The sequence below is a fragment of the Dipodomys ordii genome, unplaced genomic scaffold, assembly GCF_000151885.1.
Source record: "Dipodomys ordii isolate 6190 unplaced genomic scaffold, Dord_2.0 Scaffold1, whole genome shotgun sequence".
Lineage (NCBI taxonomy): Eukaryota > Metazoa > Chordata > Mammalia > Rodentia > Heteromyidae > Dipodomys > Dipodomys ordii.
In genome coordinates, this window is record NW_012267217.1 from 15,505,550 (window position 1) to 15,526,496 (window position 20,947).

The 20,947-nt window shown below is 33.5% G+C and overlaps 1 protein-coding gene across 1 annotated transcript in view; it reads left to right on the forward strand.

Annotated features, from left to right (window-relative positions):
* The window catches only part of Diaph3 (diaphanous-related formin 3), a 450,644-nt gene that overhangs the window by 294,776 nt on the left and 134,921 nt on the right, over nt 1–20,947 (forward strand). The window contains exons 24-25 of the mRNA XM_013010947.1: nt 3,004–3,168; nt 16,546–16,681. Coding sequence (XP_012866401.1) covers nt 3,004–3,168; nt 16,546–16,681 — 301 coding nt within the window. The remainder of the gene's footprint in view (nt 1–3,003; nt 3,169–16,545; nt 16,682–20,947) is intronic.

Here is a 20,947-nt window from a genome sequence, read left to right on the forward strand (position 1 = left end):
AAAAAGTATCATTGCATTACTCTACACTGTCTAACAAATGAATTCTTGACAATGGGCCTATACCCAGCTATCTGGATAAGATTATTAGCGAAGTGCCTCGTTCATATTCAGTGCCTTACATACAACGATGATGTGTGTAAGCTATCAAACTATCCGATTAGAGACACTAGCCAACATAATGTCCTCAACCTATTGTCAGGGTTAGCTTTTTCAGGACTCTGTTAGCTCTTCACAGTATGATTTTACAAGTACAGGTTCTGTGTCTTTTTATTAAATTACTTCAAGGATACTTGTTACCCTTCCCGCCAAAGTTTAAGAGTATTAGTACTGGGGTGAAATAAGTACTTGGCACCAATGTCACTTGATATAGCTAAGAATGTGGAACTTAACATCTAGAAAATGAACAGGAAGGAAAGAGGACCACATTTCCTAGAAATATGATAAGAACACAGCCCCATAAAATAATTAGACTGGAAAGGACAGCATACAACTTGATTTCAGATCCCATGGTAAGAATGTGTCTGAATTTCCATACTTGAAGTGGAACAAAAAGTTGCTAATAGGTATGCAGATGAGAGGAGATCACAAAAGAGGAAGGATTGAAAAGGTATTTGATTGATAAATCTGAACAAGAAAAATGAGTTTCTCTTTTTGGTAGGAAATGTAAGAAAATATAATAATCCCTGTAGGACATATTCTACTGAAGGCATAAATAAATTTAGGTGAGGTTTTACTGATTGACCAAGGTAAATTAACTTACAGTCTATTGACATCTGAATGATTATATCACAATGTAAGTGATTACAGATTTCACTTAATGATAATTTTGCCTACCTTTCAAGTGTACTTATATAAAATAACTATTCCTCCAGCTACGATAAGATGATTATATATATTGTATAAATTTGTTATGCATAATATAAAATGCATGCAACCAAGGCGCCGGCGGCTCGCGCCTATAATCCTAGCTACTCAGGAGGCTGAGATCTGAGTATCACAGTTCAAAGCCAACCCAGGCAGGAAAGCCCATGAGACTCTTATCTCCAATAAACCACTAGAAAACTGGAAGTGGAGCTGTAGCTCAAGTGGTAGAGTGCTCGCCTTGAGCTGAAAGCACAGGGACAGCACCCAGGCCCAGAGTTCAAGCCCCACCAGGCCCAGATTTCAAGCCCCATGACCGACCAAAAAAAAAAATATATATAATGCATGAAATATATGTTATATAAGTATTTTATATGTTATATATTATATAATATATGTAAATACACCAGACACTGGCATTATTAAGTGCCTGGAAACTGTAGGAAAAAGCTGGCTGTTCAGAATATGAACTGAATCACATACAGATTTATGCATTTTGTAGGTCATTGAAAAGATCAATTCTCACTTTAGAATCTAGATTCCCTGCATTCTGGTCCCCTTCTCTCCAGTACATGGTACATATAATACTAAGTGCAACACAGACAAGAAACAGAAATAGAAGAGAAACTGATTAGAAGTATAAATAAGTGAGCTGTGACTGACTGAGATATAATAGTATTATTAAGCTGTGTTATTAGGCTGTTATCCCATGTACTGGCTTCACTTCCTATTTGGCTGCACTGCTTTCTTTTCCATATTTCTTTCATTCTCTCTCAGAAGAAAGGGCCTGCCAAAACAGTTATAAATTGAAGAACCACATTATTTTTGAAATTGTGGAAAATGTTCTTTTTAGATACGTTTAGTCCAATTTTTTATTCATTCTTAGTCCGAATCCAGTTTGTTTCCAGTTTTGCTAATGCTTATTATACATTTTTTGTTAGTCAAAGATAAGACAACTTTGGTAAGTTAGACTATGTTTCTTTCTTTAAATGTCTCAATTTAATGGACCCATAAGAAATTGTGACTGAGGCTTTTTTGTTGTTGTTGGCCATGGGGCTTCAACTCTGGGCTTGGGCGCTGTCCCTGGGTTCTTCAGCTCAAGGAGAGTGCACTACTGCTTGAGCCACAGAGCCACTTCCAGTTTTCTAGTGGTTTATTGGAGATAAGAGTATCACACACTTTCCTGCCTGGGCTGGCTTTGAACCTTTATCCTCAGATCTCAGCCTCCTGAGAAGCTAGGATTACAGGTATGAGCCAGCGGTGCTGGGCATGACTGATGCTTTGAGAAACATCTTTTCAAAATAATGCATGATTTTTATATTTTACTGCAATAATTTTCAAATAGTTTGTTTCAAAATATGTTAGAGATTCAGTTTTATTATTATATTGTCAGAAATAAGTGAAAAAACAATTCTATGTGACATACCTAGAAGTTATATCTTCATTTTTCAAAAGGGAAGCAAAAACATTAATTTGCTTGCATAATGTAAAAAGTTTGTACTTCATGAAAACTTATAAATACATTATAATAAGAGGTCAATAGTAATTAAAATGATTTATATATGCCGGTATTGTTTCATCTCTTTTCTAAGAAGGTTGCTAATATGTACTTACTCACTCCTCAAAACAGCTCTATGAGGTAGGCAGTATTATCATTCCCATTTTGTAGATTACAAAGTCAAGGCAAAGGGAGGGAAGACCTTGTCTGTAGGCACACAAAATATAAGTTGTGAACTAAACCTTGTACAATTCAGTGATTTTCTCAGTGATTGTAAATTTCAGTATCATTTCCATTATACAATCTTAACAACTGAACCATAAGTTTAAATTCTTCATGATATAGATTAGCATTATGATTAATTGGGGAGTTTTTGAGCTCCATTATATTGAAGATATATATATATATATATATATATATATTTATATTTAGTTTTCTGGTTGCTTTTCCAAAGCTAATTAGAACTTGAATTTAAGATTCTTTACCTGCACAGTAGAGACTACATTTTAAATATGATTAACTCTGAAAGAACTGACAGAGATTGGGAAGTTACTTTAGTGATAACTCAGGCTAAAAAAATTGTAGCTATGGATTTTTTTTCCTAAAGCATTTTTAAAGTTCTGAGAACCTTAACTATAAAATACAGCTTTGTTATCAGTGCTAAAGTACAGTATGATAAACTTTCTAAATTACTGGAAAGCATGGAACAGTCATACCAGAGCATGATGGGATATTATGCTGTTGACATGAAGAAGGTGGCTGTGGAAGATTTCCTTTCTGACTTGAATACTTTCAGAACTATGTTCATGGTATGTTAAAATGGAGCTACATTTTGTTATGTATTTTATGTATACTATTCATCTAATATTTTATTTCTTTGTTGTCTGTTGTTGCATCTACCTTTTCTGATGTTGAAAGGTAGTTTTAAAAATTTCAGACTTTAAGTCTATTGAAAAATGTGTGGTTTGTTCTCTTTTTGGCCTTTCCAACATTAAGCTGTAATCAGAAATTTTGATTGAAAAAGTGATGAATTCTTAAGTTTTTTCATAAAGACTCCCTGCTGGCTGATTACAGAACACTTTTGTAGTAAGTTTTTGGCTATGAATTTGCTTCTTTATCCTTAGGATCGATTTGTATTTTTGTGGTATAATTTTACCAAATTCCATGCAGCTTTTATGAAGCTTTTCTCCCCCTCTTCTTTTCTTAATGCATTGTACAATAAGCTACCTGTGATTTTTCTTTGAATAGATTTTACATTCCTAGGGTTTCCTTTAGATACTTTAATAGGGAGGTCAGGTCTTTGATGTAGAATCCTTTCATTTAGACATTAAAAAGATCTTTTGAAAAATATTAGCTGATTAGATTGGGGACACACACACACACACTCACACACGCACACACACACACACACACACACATACACACACACTCTAAAGAAGGCATTGTTGTCTCCCTAGGGAAACTGGTGATACATTTCTACAAGGGAAGGAAAAATTGTTATTCTTAAATAAGTATTTCTGTATTTAGCACATGTGTGTGTGAGAATTAAAAAGTTTTGAGGTACAAAGTAAGATTGACTTTAAAAGGCTGGTTCTTTTTAATCTATGGGAAATTTTGCTGCTAACTTTATTGGACTAGGTTATGTTTATTAATGATATAGCCAGGTGCTTTAACATCCTCTTTTAATATTTTGGTTGGCTGTGGGGCTTGAACTTGAGCGCTGAGCACTGCCCCAGTGCTCTTTTGCTCAAGGCTAGTGCTCTGCTACTTTGAGCTACAGTGCAAGTTTTCTGGTAGCTAATTGGAGATAAGAGTCACATGGCCTTTCCTGCCTAGGCTGGCTTTGAAACATGATCTTCAGATCTCAGCTTCTTGAGTATCTAGGATTACAAGTATAAGCCACTGACACCCAGGGGGGGAAAAACAACTTTTTAAAAAAAGAAAAAGTAGTTTACATAAAAAATAAATGTGTTTACTTTCAACTCTAGTTTATTCTTTTCACAAATTCCAAATAATTCACAATTTTTTTACTACTGGATATGAATTTGACAATTCTACTGATGACATCCTATATGTATCATGTTCTGTACGATGTATTCTTTAAATTGTGAAATGTGTTATGAGACAGTATGGCTTGATGAAGTTACCAAAACCTTCACAATCCAAGAGAGCTATTTTTGGATACCACAGTAGTTGTGTTTGTTAATACTCTTTCTACTTTCCTGAGCCTGTTTCCAAAATTGTAAAACAGAATATTATTTTGTTTCTCTTTTGCAAGAGTGTACACATACCAAATTAGAAAACATATTAAAAAATTTCTATCATACTTTATGGCATATCAAAGTTGCTCAGTAAATTCTTTTACAATGAAGGATTGATTCAGTATGTGTAGGGATCTCCAAACCTTTGTATTCCAAGGAAAGGATTGACCCTGACTGGCCTCTGAGTGCTTGCCTCAAAGTCCTGATAAAAGAGTATTTTATGTACATGTTGGACCTTCGATCAACCTACATAGGTTATGCTAACAACATGATTTACAGTCAATATTTAGTACTCTGGGCCACTCTCTGTCTATGTCAATCTGGCTTATTGGGTGGCTGAAGTCTAGGTAACAGATTCCTCAAAAAGATGTTCTATTAAAAAACAACAAACCAACAAACAAATGGAAAAAACCTTGGTCAGGATTAAGAGCTTGAGTCCATTCTGGGCTATGTTGTGTCAGCCAGTAGCAAAACACATTGACAAATTTTTAGTGTTAGTATGAAACTATTAGGAATATAGCACAGAATGTTTATGTATTAAAAGTCTCTATTTGAAAATATTGTTAATATGATAGGTAAATGTGTATAATTACAAGTGTGTGTTTTGGCTCATATCTGTAGTCCTAATATCCTGAAGGCCCAAGATGACAAGTTTAAGGCTAGCCTGGAATACAGAATAAGACCTTTTCTTTTCTCAATTTTTTTTGCATATGTTTTCATATCCTGTTAAAATGTTGACTGTGTTACTTCATTCCATTGGCATTTAGGAATTCTGGCTATGAAGGAACTAAGTTTTATTTATAATAGAGGAAATGGAGATAGAGCCATGTCCTTACCATATGTGTGTATATATGTGTGTATCTATCTATCTATCTATCTATCTATCTATCTATCTGTCTGTCTGTCTGTCTGTCTGTCTGTCTGTCTCTCTGTCTGTCTGTCTGTCTGTCTGTCTATCGATCTATTATATGCATGCACATACACATACCCACACGCGTGCGCACACACACACACACACACATACACACACACTCTCATGATGGCAGTTTCCTGTGGAATATTTTCTCTGAACTACTGGCCATCCTACATACTGTTTCCTATTCCTAGAACACTTCCTCTTCACTTGCCTGGCAAAACCATAATATTCACCCTTCTAATGTCTGCTCAGTCTATATGTATCTTCTCATAAGATCTGTATCTATCCTCTACACTTTTCTGTATCTATTATATTTCATAACATATATAATGAATAAGTTTATGATTGCTGATGATCAATAGGTGATATACTTTAGTAGATAATACATATAGCAACATTATCATATGTGTGCTGCTATATTCACTTCATTTAATCCTTATCACAACCCAATATGGTATGTATACTTCCATGCCCTTTTTTATAGATAGGAAGACTGATGTGTAGAAAGATCCTGACTTGCCCATCATAACACAGCATTAAAGGAATCAATCTAGTCTGATTGGTTCCAGAGACTGTACTAAATAGAGTTTGGTTGATAGATAGATAGATAGATAGATAGATAGATAGATAGATAGATAGATAGATAGATAGATAGATAGATAGATAGATAGATAGATCTAAATAGATAGTTACACATTTAATGGAAGATGTATCTGTATGTATCTATAAAGACATAGTTATACAATTAATGCAAGATCTATCTGTCTATCTATCTACATCTTAATTCCCATTAAATGTGTAACTGACTCATGGAGCTAACTTGAAACTTAACTCCTGCCCCCAAATAAAATTGTAGCCATTTTTATTTGTAACAGTAATTTAATATATATTCATACTTTATCTTACGGTCCCCAAATTCATGCTGGTTGGGATTCTATTTTCATTTATCTATATTCTTATCTGCCTTTTCAACAGGAGAAAATCCAAAACAAATGCTACTGATTGAGTACTTGCTTCTTGCTAGACCTTAGGCTATGTGCTTTACATGTAATGTCCCCTATTATGACATATTGTGAGGTGAAACATGTAACAGGTGAGGTACCTCCAAGGTAGCAAAGCCCCAGGCCTTTGTAGAACCAATTCTGAATTCATAGGGACAAAGATTGAACTGATCTCCGTTTGACTACAAAGGCTGTACTTTTAACTGCTTTAGAAATATTACAGGTTATAGATTGCAAGAAAATTTGGGCTCATAATTTTTAAGATTTTTGTAATTTAACTGTATTTACCTTATTCAAGAGTTTGTAATAGAAGAATGTTTTGAAGGTTGGTTCAGTTTCAAAATATGAAATATTCCCTTTTAATGGTAACATGCTGTTAATATGAAGCTTTGTTGCAGAGCTAGGAAGATGTAAAGACCAGAGAGACAGCACCTTTTTGTAATAGGTTTTTATGTTCTCTAGGACTTACTAGGAGGAAATAAATAACCTCCCATTACAGGCAGGATAAATATGTGGCCTTTCAGGCATTCAGCTTTATACCAAGTAATGTTCATGCCTATAGTCTCCTAGTATTTTGGAATTTTATAATCATTTAGTATTTTTACTGTTTTTGGTCTTAGTCACTGACTATTGGCTATTGCTATTGACACTCTACCCATTTTAGTAGATTATGGCATGCTTTTGCAGGATGAGTTGAGCTTGGTATGGAAATTTTTGATGAATCTGGCTAAACCTTCTCCTATCCTTTGTCTCATTTAACAGCTGTAGGTCAGCAAAATACAATTCTTGCTTTAAAACTGATCACTATGGCACAAATTGGGTGACTTGTATTGTTTCATTGTTTCTTATTTGTATAAGTATAGACATAAGTGCCAAACTATGAACATGCTCATCTGGTTTATGATACTCAGGAAATAAAATTATTTCATTTCTTATGTGCTTGGTTTCTTCATGTGGCAGGCCTCACTTGTCTTTTATTTATTTTCAGTAATGATAGTTTGTTGTTTGTCTCACTAGTAGGCAGGCAGCAGTGGCTAAGATTAATACTACATTGAGTCTTCTCTGTACAGATTATTAGTGACATGACTTTGGCAAGTCACTGAACCTTAATGAGTCGCATTTTCTTAAGTAACAGCAGCATGTGTTTCTTAGGGACTTTGTGTTTTTCTGATCAAATGGCTTAATGTCTGTGTCCCCTCACAGCAAATTATTTGTACAAACAAATAATATTTTTACCTTTCCTTTTTCTTAATTATGGGAAATATTTTAAATACTTTCCTTTTCATTATCTTGTTCTTCTATGTAGAATGCTATAACTTACCTATTTCTCATATATATCTCTGTCTTTGCATTATTTCTACAATTTTATTAAGGTTACATTTCTTCTGCCAAAGAATTGTTATTCATGCTATTTGCAGACATTTAAGTTGATTTTTTGTTTATATAATTCAGATACAGGTGGTAAACAAATGCAAAATCCATTATAATTCATTTAATCTTTGTGCCTATGTTGATCCAATGCAATTTATTCTACTCAATTCTCAGGCTGAAGTAGTGAATTAACATGCCCCCAAATGAAGTCATCCCACTTGAGTATTTTTAGTATGATTTTTTTTTTTTACAATGAAGGTAGAACAAAACTGTTTTACTAAACGATTTACTTTACACAAATCAGATACTTGTCACTTATGAATGTCATGTGTACTAAGTACTTTGTGTGGACCAAATAGTAGCAGCATTGTGAAAACCCTGAGCTTTAATATGAGCTCTCCCTGAATCTTGTAGATCGTATCATTTTGTTGTCAGAAGGAGGAAAATCATGAACAAATTCTATAGTAGGGTTATGAGCCAGCTTCTGAAACTATAATAGGAAACATCTTCTATCCATGCTCATTTTGTTGGGCTTACGACTTGAAAATTGTATTTGGAGTGTTTTCACATAGGATTTATGTCTTCATTAGCACCTTCCTTATTCTGAGATCATACTTGGAGCTATCAGGCTTCAGACCTAGAAAAATGATTTTTCTTCTTTTTACTGTTTAGTTGTTTTTTATTATTAAAGGAATTTAATCAATAGTAGGTGTTGAAGATTTTGAGTTTGCAACTTTGAAAATAATTTTGATAATCTAATGATTACTCTTTTTCATGGTAAAAATATAGTTCGATTAGCTGACTTTTTCTCTTTGCTGATTGGATTTATTATTATTAGCTCAGAGGTATAGTACTGTTGAGTGGCAGGCTTTATATAATTATATGACTGGTAATTTATGTTTCCCTTGTAAGTTTAAAGTTTTTTTTGTTGTTCACCAAAATTCTGTAACACAATAAAGGCTAAGCTATTCTGACATAATGATGAGAATAACATACATAAAAATGACATATATTAACCCATTTATTTCAAAAGATAACAATGTGAACTAAGAATTTCAGGCAAATGAATAAAGTGACAGTCTTTGTACATCAAATATGGTCTTCTCTCTTCCACACTATTCACACATACACAAACATATTCTCACTCCAGTGTGGAAGGAGTGGAAAAAGAAACACACTGTAAGATTCATTTTTTTGATAGGCTTTAAAAATATAGGTCACACGGGAAATGATATGTGAGCATGTATGTCTGTCAGTCAGTCTGACTTCTTTCTTTCTTTACTCTTTCTCTCACTCTCTTTCCTTCCTTGCTTGCTTCCTTCCTTCCCTCCCTCACTCCCTCCCTCCGTTCCTTCTTTTGTTCCTTCCTTCCCTTTCTGCCCTCCCTCCCCATTTGAACTCTTTCTTCCATTTTTTACTGGGGTTTGAACTCAGGACATTGAACTTTCTAGGCATGTGTTCTACCACTTGCGCCATGCTGTGTTCTGTATCCCTAAAAGCTTCGGTGAAGCTGGGCACCAATGGCTCATGCCTGCAATCCTAGCTACTCAGAAGGCTGGGATCTGAGGATCGCGGTTCAAAGCCAGCCCGGGCAGGAGAGACCGTGAGACTCCTATCTCCAATGAACCACCAGAAAACTGGCAGTGACGCTCTGAGCTGAAGAGCTCAGGGACAGCGCCCAGAGTTCAAGCCCCACAACCGACCAAAAAAGCTTCTGTGGGTATATTCATTCTAAAATGTTTCCTTTTCTGTTCTATTATAAAAATCTAGAGAATACGTATATCTTAAGGCTTCCTCCCCTCCTCCCAAAATATATACTTTATCCTGTAAGCAAGCCATCTGGAGTTTTTAGAGAGTAACCATTAAGTATGCTTGATTGTAGCCCCTACTTGAGGATAAATAGATCCAACCAAGACATTCATTGAGAATGTGTTAGATATATATGTATTTACCTTGAGTAAATCTCATGTTCTTGGAAGGCTGAGATTGTGACATTCATGGTTCAAGGTAAGCCCAGGCAAAAAGTTCCTAAGATTCCCTACTCAATAAGTAAAAAATCTTAGTGCAATGGAATGTGCCTATCATCTCAGCTATTTAGGAAGAGTAAATAGGAGGATTACCATCCAAGTAAACCTGGGCCAATAAATGCAAGACTCTTTTTGAAAAATAATGAAAGAAAAATTACAGGGAATGTGCCTTAAGTAGCAGAAAAATGTTCTTAAAGCACAAGGCCCTGGGTTCGAACCCCTGTCTCTGAGACAGAGAAAGAGATAAGAGCTATATCTGCTTTATATAACATGAATATCTGTCATTGTTGAGAGAAATGTAACTCTCAAGAGGAATACTTTTCAATTTTTTTCAAGCAATGAAATCCTCCTTAATTCTTTATATCCCCAAAACTATAAATGATATATTTTGAAAAATGATGATACAGATACATGAACCTATTTAAACAGTCCAAGACTAAGAAATAAGGATGAAGTACTAGATGTGTGTGTGTGTGTGTATATATATATATCTCAATATCTAGCTAGGATCTAATGGCTCCCACCTGTCATCCCAGCTATGAATGGAATTGTAAGTAGGAAGAACAGTTCAGATTCCCTGAGCAAAAAGTGAGTCCCTAGCTCAAAACTTTCCAAAGCACAAAGGCTGGATTCATGGCTCATGCAATAGTAGAATGCCCTCTTGGCAAGCACAAAAGCCTGAGTTCAAACCCTAACACCCAAAAGAAATGTCAGTGTCTAATGCTATCCTTGTTTTATTTTAATAGAATTTTGTAAGACCGAATTCCCAAGTGAAATAATACTTGGAAAATTCACTAACTCTTAAGCTTTTGTGAAGGGAACAAAGTATACATTTTAACATTTACTTTGGTGAGTTGGGATAAAGTAGGTGTGTTAATTGTGTCATTGCACAAGGTTTTAAATATCAAGCATGTCTAAGAACACAATTCTTTGTAGAAAAATGCAGGAAATAAAACTAATTCTCTTTTCTAGAATAAAAGCTTATAACATATACTAGGTTTGGGAATATTAAAAACAATGTGCATACATATGTTAATTAAGTCCTTAGAGGTATAATAGCTTGACTGAAAGCTGAGAACTACATCTTGACTTCCATATTTTATTCATCACTCAACCTTCTTTGCCAAGTAATCCAGCTTGTATTATGCATCTTCTCAATCAACTTAGTATACCATCGAATTCCAACATCTTTGAATAGAAAGCATTTATATTCTCATAGGAACTGTGAAAACTGGGACTACTTCCATGCATAAGAGAAGCATATAATATTGATAGAAGCTACAAAATTGGCTCTGCCTTGAATTGTTCCTGGATAAATGTGTTTGAAGTACTTAATAATGTATTGAAATAATGAAAATATTTCAGGTTAGTGGTACAGTAAAAAATATTTGCTGACAATTATATAGAACTCTTATTTACTATATACCAACAAATGATGGAATTCATATAAATGAATTAACTCATTTAATTATTAAAATGTTATTGCATTAGGCATCTCCTTTGCCTGTTTCATAAATAGGAAACCAAGGCACAGTCGTATGTTGTTTTAGTGTCAGACAGTTATTTAAAACAAAACATTATGACTTTGGATTTTTCATCCTGCTTTTATATTATCTAATATGTACCAATAAGTCCAGATATTTTTAAATGATTTCTAAAAGTGTCAGTAAAGTTGTATTATCAAAAACATCCTTGGTTTTCAGTTTAACATGTGTCTTTATGAGTGTTTTAGTCAGGACTGATTTTATATGACTGTCCAATTATCCTAAAACGCATGTATATGTATAAAGTATACAAATATGTATAGTTTATATGAACTTCCATATTATACAAGTGTTTAAGAAATTCAATCCCTGAGCTATTAATATTAACACTTATAAAAGGAAAATACTTTTTAAGATATTGCTTATCGGAATATTATTTACTAGGGACTCTTAAGTATCTATCTCACCATAATATAGCAAGCTATTTTAAAAGTCGCCATCTGACCTGGGTACTCCAACTGTTTTTGTGAGAAAATTTAGGAAATGGCAAGGACAAAAATGTTAAAGTGGGGTGAAATAGGGAGGAAGAAAGAAAAGGAAAAAAGGGAAGGGAAGGAGGGAGGGAGGAACAAATGGAGGAAGGAACAAAGGGAGGGAGAGAAGGAAAAAGGAAGAAGGGAAAAATGAAAGGTAAGCCTGGCGCCCGGTGGCTCAGGCCTGTAATCCTAGCTACTCAGGCGGCTGAGATCTGAGGATTGCGGTTCAAAGCCAGCCCAGGCAGGAAAGACCATGAGACTCCTATCTCCAATAAACCACTAGAAAACCGGAAGTGGTGCTTTGGCTCAAGTGGTAGAGCGCTCGCCTTGAGCTGAAGAGCTGAGGGACAGCACCCAAGCCCAGAGTTCAAGCCCCACAACCGAAAAAAGAAAAGAAAAAGAAAAATGAAAGGTAGTTGAAACTCAATCAAATATTAATCAGAGGCCAAAGCCATACTGAAACTGGTGAAGACACAGACCAAAGCTTGATGCAAGGTGAGACCTTTAAATAGAGCTTTTGCTTCTCAAATCCAAATGTTGGAAACTACCCAAATCCCAGGGATCGAATAATAAATAGTACTACTTCCCATTATAGGCAATAAAAGTAAAGTACAATTTATACATAAAAATGTGGATCAACCTTAGAAACAAATATTGAGTGAAAAAAGCAAGTCATCAATGTTAACATAAAGGATGATGAAATTTTCATAAAATTCAAACTAATGTTTATGATAATAAAACCACAACTTATATGGCATTACTTTGTGCCAGACACTTCTAAATTTTACAAATATATGTACACGCATTCTTTTAAATTTATTGGCTTTGGGCCATTTTTATTTCACTGAAAAGGAAATATGTAATTCTGTAATAAATTGAACTGCTTTGGTAAAGTTTTTGCTATTATATCAGTTATATTAAAAATATGCCTGGGTACCAGTGGTTCATGCCTGTAGCCTTAGCTACTTAAGAAGCTACTATCCAATGGATCACAGTTAAAAGCCAGCCCTGGCAGAAGAGTCTGAGACTCCATCTCCAATTCACCAACAAAAAGGCTGGAGGGGTGACTCAAGTGGTAAAGTATCCAAAAGCCAAGGGAGGGGGAAAGACCTTCCATTCAAATTCTAGTACCAGCATGCTAGCCTCCCCTCCCCACCCACAAAAACAAAAATGAAGTTAAGAAGGAAAATGATTCAAGCGTATCATTTTCTTTAAAAACATACATGTTTTTGGTATCTATACGTATTCATATGCATTTTATCTAGATATTTTACATGTTGCTATACCATGAAAAATCATTTGAGTCTTTGGAACTCATGTTGATTATTGTATTTTATGTAAACAGTCAAACAATGGCTATAATTTTGACCCTGTCTAGGCCATTGTCATATATGTAAAGTGTGAAGATCTTTCAGAGAAAGGCATACACTAGACTGTGACATACTCAGAGGATATCTTTTGGGAATACAGATTTGAATGTTATCAGAGTGATAACATTTCTTGTTAAATAAAATGGATTAAATATGAATTGCTTTTTTTTTATATTTTAGTTATTGTCTTACAGTCAACCCTCATTTGCCTGACTCATCCTTCACTTCTTTTCTGGTTGTGAATTTAGGATTACTAAGCCGCCATTGCATCTAAAGTCATAACCATTCTCTACTAAAAATGTAGGCTACTTTTCTTCCTTAATATTTGGCATTAAAGAAAATCCCAAATTACTATGTGAACTGAGATACTAGTTGTATACCAAGAGCCCAGCTGTGGCAATTTTTTGCTATTTTGTGCTAAAATTTCTATCCTAACCATTATACTAGCATAAACAAATACATTTTAAATGAGGTAGACTTCTAAATGAAAATCAACAATGTACTTATCTTGCAACAGAATAGTTTTAAGAATGAATTCAGAACTTATTTCTAAATGTAAACGTTTTTATAGAGCTTGGAAAATAATTTTGGTTTTTTATTGCCTACTGGAATTCCTGAATGGTGTTATCTGTTAATAGATGGCCTATTTTTTAATATAATATTATTATTCATAAGGTCTTACACCTAGGGGTTACCATTTCATCAGGTAATGAGTGCATTTCTTTTTTTGAACAATGTCACCCCTTCCTTTACTTTCCCCCAGTTTCTCCCTCCTATCCCTGCCCACAGGTTACATTGCTCGTTTTCCACATATACTAAAGACATGATTGCATTTGCTCACCCTTCATCCCTCTTTCTGTGCATCCCCCTTTTGCTTCTACTAAAAAAAATAAGATCAAAAGCAAAAAAAGAAAAAAATACCCTTGTGACCACTACCACCAATTGCAAACAAAAAGCCCATGTTTTCATTTCCTAGAATTCATTTCAATAAATCGTATATTAAATGTTCAAAGAAGTCATATCTTTGGGTTCATCCTCTGAGTATCCTTTAGTCTTGACAGTTTGTGTATGAACTATGAACGCCTAGAGTTCTGTATAGGCCATCATACGCAGTTATGTTTCAGGTCTAAGCTCCATAAATTAGATGGTCATATCGTATTAAACGATCACATTGAAGTATATCTAGCCGTTTAAGTAGTTTTGCATTAGAACTTTTTATGTTAATAAAATTTATTTTAATAAATTATCTATGTGATAAATTATTAGATCGTTTTTATTTCCCTCAGATAAAAATGCATTTTATTCCTATTTGCTTATCTTTTTCTACATCATAATCCAGTCTTTCAACCCATCTCCTATAGGAGTATACACCTGCACATTTGTCTTTGAGCTTATATTTAGTGTCTAGTTTTATATCTTCTACTACTTCCCTAGGTTACATTGATTTTTTTTCAGCAAAACATTATTTTATAGCTTTTAACATATGTGGCCATAATATAGAAGGCAGCATTGTAGAAGATCCTAACTATAGTTCACTTTCAAATCTTGCAACTTTCTGCCTCTCACCACTTTCATTACAATGAAGAAATACTGACCAGTGTTTCATAGACATTTCAATCCAGATTTGAGTTTTGAAGTGCTCACATATGAAAACATCTTCTATTGCACCCAGTATTTTATAGTAGGATGATAATTATTAGTGCTGACACGTATCAAGAACTGTGAAGAATTGGAGAGTTTACTTACTGACAGGCTCACAAGTTAACTTATCACAGTTTCATGGATATTAGCAGAAAATACAACACTATAGGCCCAGAGACAAATATAGTTTATTATTCACAGTAGTAACAGGGAATAGTTTTGTAGGTCTCTGAGCCTACATTCACACTGTTGATGTAAAGAAACCCTAGTTTGTGTTACTAAAAGAGAAATCCTGAATTTCAGAAACCAATCTTTATTTTTTTGTTTTTTTGTTTTTTTTTTAATCAGGAGATAATGCTGGCAATTTTCCCCTTTTTCATAGAAAATAAGTTAACATCCATTGGTTCATGCTCTTCCTCACTTACCTTAGAACAGTTCATTTACTCTCTTAATGAAAGAAATGGCTGTGTGCATTAATATCCCTCTACATTTTCTTTTTTCTACTTTGTACTTTTCTTGTTTGGGCTAATAACAAAAGAAATTATTATGTGATTTCTAATAAATAACTTGAATTAGTTTTGGAATATTAAAAAAGGGCTCAGTGTAGTGGACCAATGGAAAAATGTTTGCCTAATATTTGTAGATACTTGGGTTTAATCATTAGTACCAAAGGAAGGTGAGTGTATTATAGTAAAGAAGAAATTGAAAGTCTCCCCCAAAATGACATAAGTCACCTACTTAGTTATAGTTTAATTAAATACTGTTAAAAATATTGTTGTGATAAACTAATGTGATAATCTGTTTGGTTTCATTGGCACTTAAATACAGCCTCTGTAGGAAATTGTAATGTGATGATGTCATGCTGTTTGTTGGTACTTACAGAACTCCATATTTGCCTGCTAATTCACACTAATGCCTCATGAGTGGCATTTCTTGATTGGTATTAAACTCAGAAATAGGAAATTAAGTAGCTAATCACATATGTATTGAGATCTTTTTGATTAACATGTTATTATTGATTTTGATCAACAGTTCTTATTGATTTTGATCAAAAGTTGTCTTTATGACACTTCTCTCTATATTGGAAACATTGAAAAATTATTGCACATAATATAAAGGTAACTATTACAAGGTGTCAGCCCTTCTATTTTCCTGGTGCCTAATAAACAGGGAAAATATGGAAGGCTCATACAAATTGTAAGATGTGCTTTTGAAAATGTATGTTGGAAATCAGATTTGATTTGTGAATTAAATGCTTTTTTATTTTTAGTTTGTATCTCCCTTCTCTCTTTTAGCTAATTCTACTTCAATGTAGGTGTTGTAAATGTAATAGTATTTATCGATACATAATGATTATAACATGAGTTTTGTGTATAACTTTCTAAAGAATAATATAAACTAAGCATTTACCATTCTTTAATATTTAAACATAACTATTACTAATATCAGAATTAAGCATTGTCTAAAGATATTCAGTCATAAGCCTACTTTTGGTATAATTTCAGATTGATGTTTTTCCTTTCTCTTGTAGAATCATCATAGGTTGCAATTAACCATTTTTCAAATTTGTTTGTAATAGCAAGCAATAAAAGAAAACATCAAAAAAAAAGAAGCAATAGAAAAAGAAAAACGTGCCAGGATCGCCAAAGAATTAGCAGAGAAAGAAAGACTGGAACGCCAGCAAAAGAAAAAACGCTTACTTGAGATGAAGACTGGTAAGTACTAATTTCTATTCATCCTGTGGAGACTTAAGATTTATTGGGCTTAGCACTTTATTGTACTTGAACAAAGATATAGTGACTTACTTCTGTAATTAAACCACACAGCAATGCCCTCTCCAGTTTGCTCATAAGTGCTATCTTTATTCTAATGTTGGTCATGATGACTTGGTCCTCTGGTATGCTCGTTTGTTTGCACTATAATCCCCCATCTTTCACTACTGCTTGGATAACCAAACCATAATGGTGTGTGTTAAGTAACCGAAGTTCCATTCCCCGGAAATTGACTCGGGGAATTCTATGGGACATATGGTCTAGTTTACTCCCCCAAATACTGTATGGAGTAGAAAATAGGGAAGGAGGAAAAATTTATTAAGATATTTGAGAAAAAGCAGCAGTTGTGGCTCAAAGTAATGTATTTCTGTTGAGGCTCCTGTTTTATGCTGGGAAAGTGGGGCATGGAGTCGGAAAGAGAAAAAGAATTAGAGAAAGAGACATGAGAGACGTGGAAATCAATTTATATGGAACTACAAATGACTGTAGAAAAAAGAAGTCTGAAAGTTAGGGATTATTTTTTCCTTCTAGACATGACGCTATTGTTGTCAGTATATTTCATAGTATCCTTTAGAAGCTCATACTAAAATTCCACAGACAAAAAGATGTGGTGTCTGAGATTTGTGTAAATATAGTCTGGGATGACTGGGAGGTGGGCGATCTTATAGATAAAACAAGATTTGCCATAAATAGTAATTGTTAAAGTTGGATAATGGGTACTTGGGAGAAAGAATGTCCTTACTATTTTCTCTAGTTTGTATATTTTCACTTTTTATAATAATTTTCTTTTGGAACATCTTTAAAAAAGAAAAAAAACAATGAGAATTTTATAGAAACTGTATTTCGGAAGCTAAAAGATACCACTAATGTAGAAGCAAAACGCATTCAGTAAATTCTACTTACATTTTCATCTCCTTAAAAATTCTGACTCTTTTGCTTCCAATCCGCTAAGGATTGCAGAAGGTTTTAATTAAAATCCATCAGCTTCACTGCTAAATCACCATAGTTTGTAACTGAGGTCTGCAATTGCACCTAAGGTTTCCCCAGAGATAGACAGAGCTGCCTACTAGTACTTCTTTACTTTCATTTTTACAGGCATATTTTATGTTTAATAAACCTAACTGACTATCTTAATATATTATTGCTCTTGTTTCTTTAAGGAAAAAAATCATAAAAGTACATTTTTTTGTTTATGTGTGAAATTCAGAAAATATTACTAGAAATATCTTTGAAGCATTTACAGAAACAAAGATCAGAAAGGTTTAATATTTACTTTAAAAATACACACCAGAGGGCTGGGAAGGTGGCTCAGTGGTAGAGCGCTTGCCTTACATGCATGAGGCCCTGGGTTCTATTCCCCAGCACCACATAAACAAAAAGAGAAAAAGCAGGAAGTGGCACTGTGGCTCAAGTGGTACAGCGCTAGCCTTGCGCTGAAGAGCTGAGGGACAGAGCCCAGGCCCAGAGTTTAGGCCCCACGACCGGACCCCCCCCCAAAAAAAAACTATATATATATGGATATACATGCTAGAATGACTTTTTAAACTATTACTGCGTGTTTATGGAATTTTCTGTTACTTGAGCCTTAAGTCATCTGGTGTTTGTTGAGAGTCATGTAGATGGGTTACCAGGTGACAGGCAGATTGGCTGTAGATTTACAGCCTGTTATGAGGAGACTTTCAGGATTTCTGTTACATCAATTTGAAATTTTTTAATGCAAATTTTAGTGAAATCTCAAGAACACTTTAAGTTGTTAATTTCTTTAAGAAAAGAATCTTTTTTTAAGGATAATTGAATTTATTTCTTTCAACATAAAAATATTACTTTTGCATTATGTGAAACGACTTAAATGTATTAGATCAGAAGGCAACTAACCACGATCTCCCTATCAAAAGGACCACTGTTAACATTATGGCACATTGTTCTTTCAGTTTTAAATATTTCTACTTTTGTGTAATTGCTGCGATCATAGTGAATATATAAATTAAGTATCTTGCTTTATTTTGTTGAACTTTCTGAATGTTTTATGTTATTCTTAATCTGTAATTTTTAAGATGTATGTAATTGAACTCACTAAGTGTGTCATCCAATTTAATTGACATTATTCAATGACAATGTATAGATGTTTCGGATTTTTCAATGTACTCCATATATTAACATAAATAATTTGAAAATGTTCATGGTAACTTCATTAAAATAATACGTTTTTGTGTTCATGTTGTCAAATAGATTTTCAAGATGTTACCCTAATTTCCTCAGCTTTCTATATAGGATTATGGGTTATAACCTCAGTTGAGGATCCTCTCTCTCTCTCTCTCTCTCTCTCTCTCTCTCTCTCTCTCTCTGTCTCTCTCTCTCCACCTCATCTCTTTTAGATTTTCTGTTGATTTAATAGACTAAAGTTACGTTTTATTATCCTAATTTGAGTTTTGAATCAGAGATTTTAGAAGTGCATTTAGTTAATTCGTTTTCCTTCTTTTTGAATTATGTTTGTCCTAGACTTTTTCTATTATTCATTAGACATTACTGTTTTTCTTTTAAATATCTGTATTATTTTTGATCTGTAATATTTTATGGTAATTGTGGCCTTGGTGATTTTATCTCATTACCTTTGAGTTTAAAAGGTAATCTTTATATAACTATTTTGGTGCATGTACCAGAGCTTGAACTCAAGGTCTACACTTGCTTGGTTTTCTTGCTCAAGGTTGGTGTTCTACCACTTGAGCTAAACCTTCAGTCAGCATTTTTTTCTGGTTAATTAGAGATGGAGTCTTGTGGACTTTCTTCCTAGGCAGGATTCAATCCTTGATCTTCTAGCTCTCAGCCTCCTGAGTAGTTCGGATGACAGGCATGACTACCTGGCACCCAACTCAGAAAGTAATCTTCAGACTAATTTTGTATCCACTTTTCTACCTTAAATTGGTCATAAAATGACTCAATTCCATTGAATTCCATTAACTCATCTATTTGATATTTACTGGGGTCTGTTTATGATTTTTATCCAAATGATTCTGTTGTTAACCATCAACTGGTTAATAATTGGTTTATTTTACTTAACAATAGATAATTGGGGATAGTTGAAGGTATTACTTTTCATTCTCAATTTTTAAAATTAATTTGAATATGTGAATTTTAATGGATTAAAGATTCAGTTCCAACTGGTGATTATCATAGAGCTTGTTAATATTTGAGCATCATATTTGCTACATTGGGCTGGTAGCATGAAACCTTTTCCTTACTATTTCTTTCCACACAATATGTAAAATATCAAAGATGGGTCTCAAACACATGAAAGATCCCAATAGGAATTCTCAAGGCCTTTTATGTGTTACATTTACATATGTTCCCCATACTTCAATATTCTTTAGAGCATTGTTCTTCAGAGCATATCCCGAATAATATTTTTTTTGTATACTAAAGCTGAAAACTGTAAGAGTCTATTTTCGAGGTATTTTTACTTGTAAAAACATTGAAAGGTTTGGTCAACAATCTTAGATTTCTTTCCTTATATTGGTATTTTAATCTAGAGATAATTCCCAAACTTCATAGCATGTAAATATATTTTCCATACTTTAGGTAAAACTTTCTTAAATGTATCTAAACATAAATAAATATAAATAAACAATGATTATCTGAATGGTTGTTAATTCTCCCTTAAACATAACACAATATAGAAAAAAACTATAGTATATTGAAGTAGTTTCTATAATGAAGCAAGTCAAATAAATATCAACAGTCATTAGTTTCAGAGAATACATTTTTCATGTTTAAATAGTGTAAATATACAATCATCATTTTCTTTCCATATTAATGTATAGAATATGCTTTTGGCAAATTATGATTATGATGTTATTTGTAACATTTATAAAATAGAAGTTGCTAATGTGTATCTTATTAGTGCTTAGCTGCTTTGATTTAATGAAAAACATTGGGGGTTCTCTTAATGCATGCCTTGAATTCTGTGCATTCCTAAGACTTTGCAAATATATCTTCAAGGTTATAAAATATGTATTTCTATTATAAACTATTTTTATTATATACTATTGTATTATTAGCCACTTTTGTTTCCTTTGTTTATCAATATATATGGATTTTTCCCAGATTCTGAGATTATAGTGATAATTACAAATTAATAAGATACCATCCATAATGAAATTTATAAATATTAATGAGTCAACCAAATTTATAGTAAATTTTTAGACTTTGTGT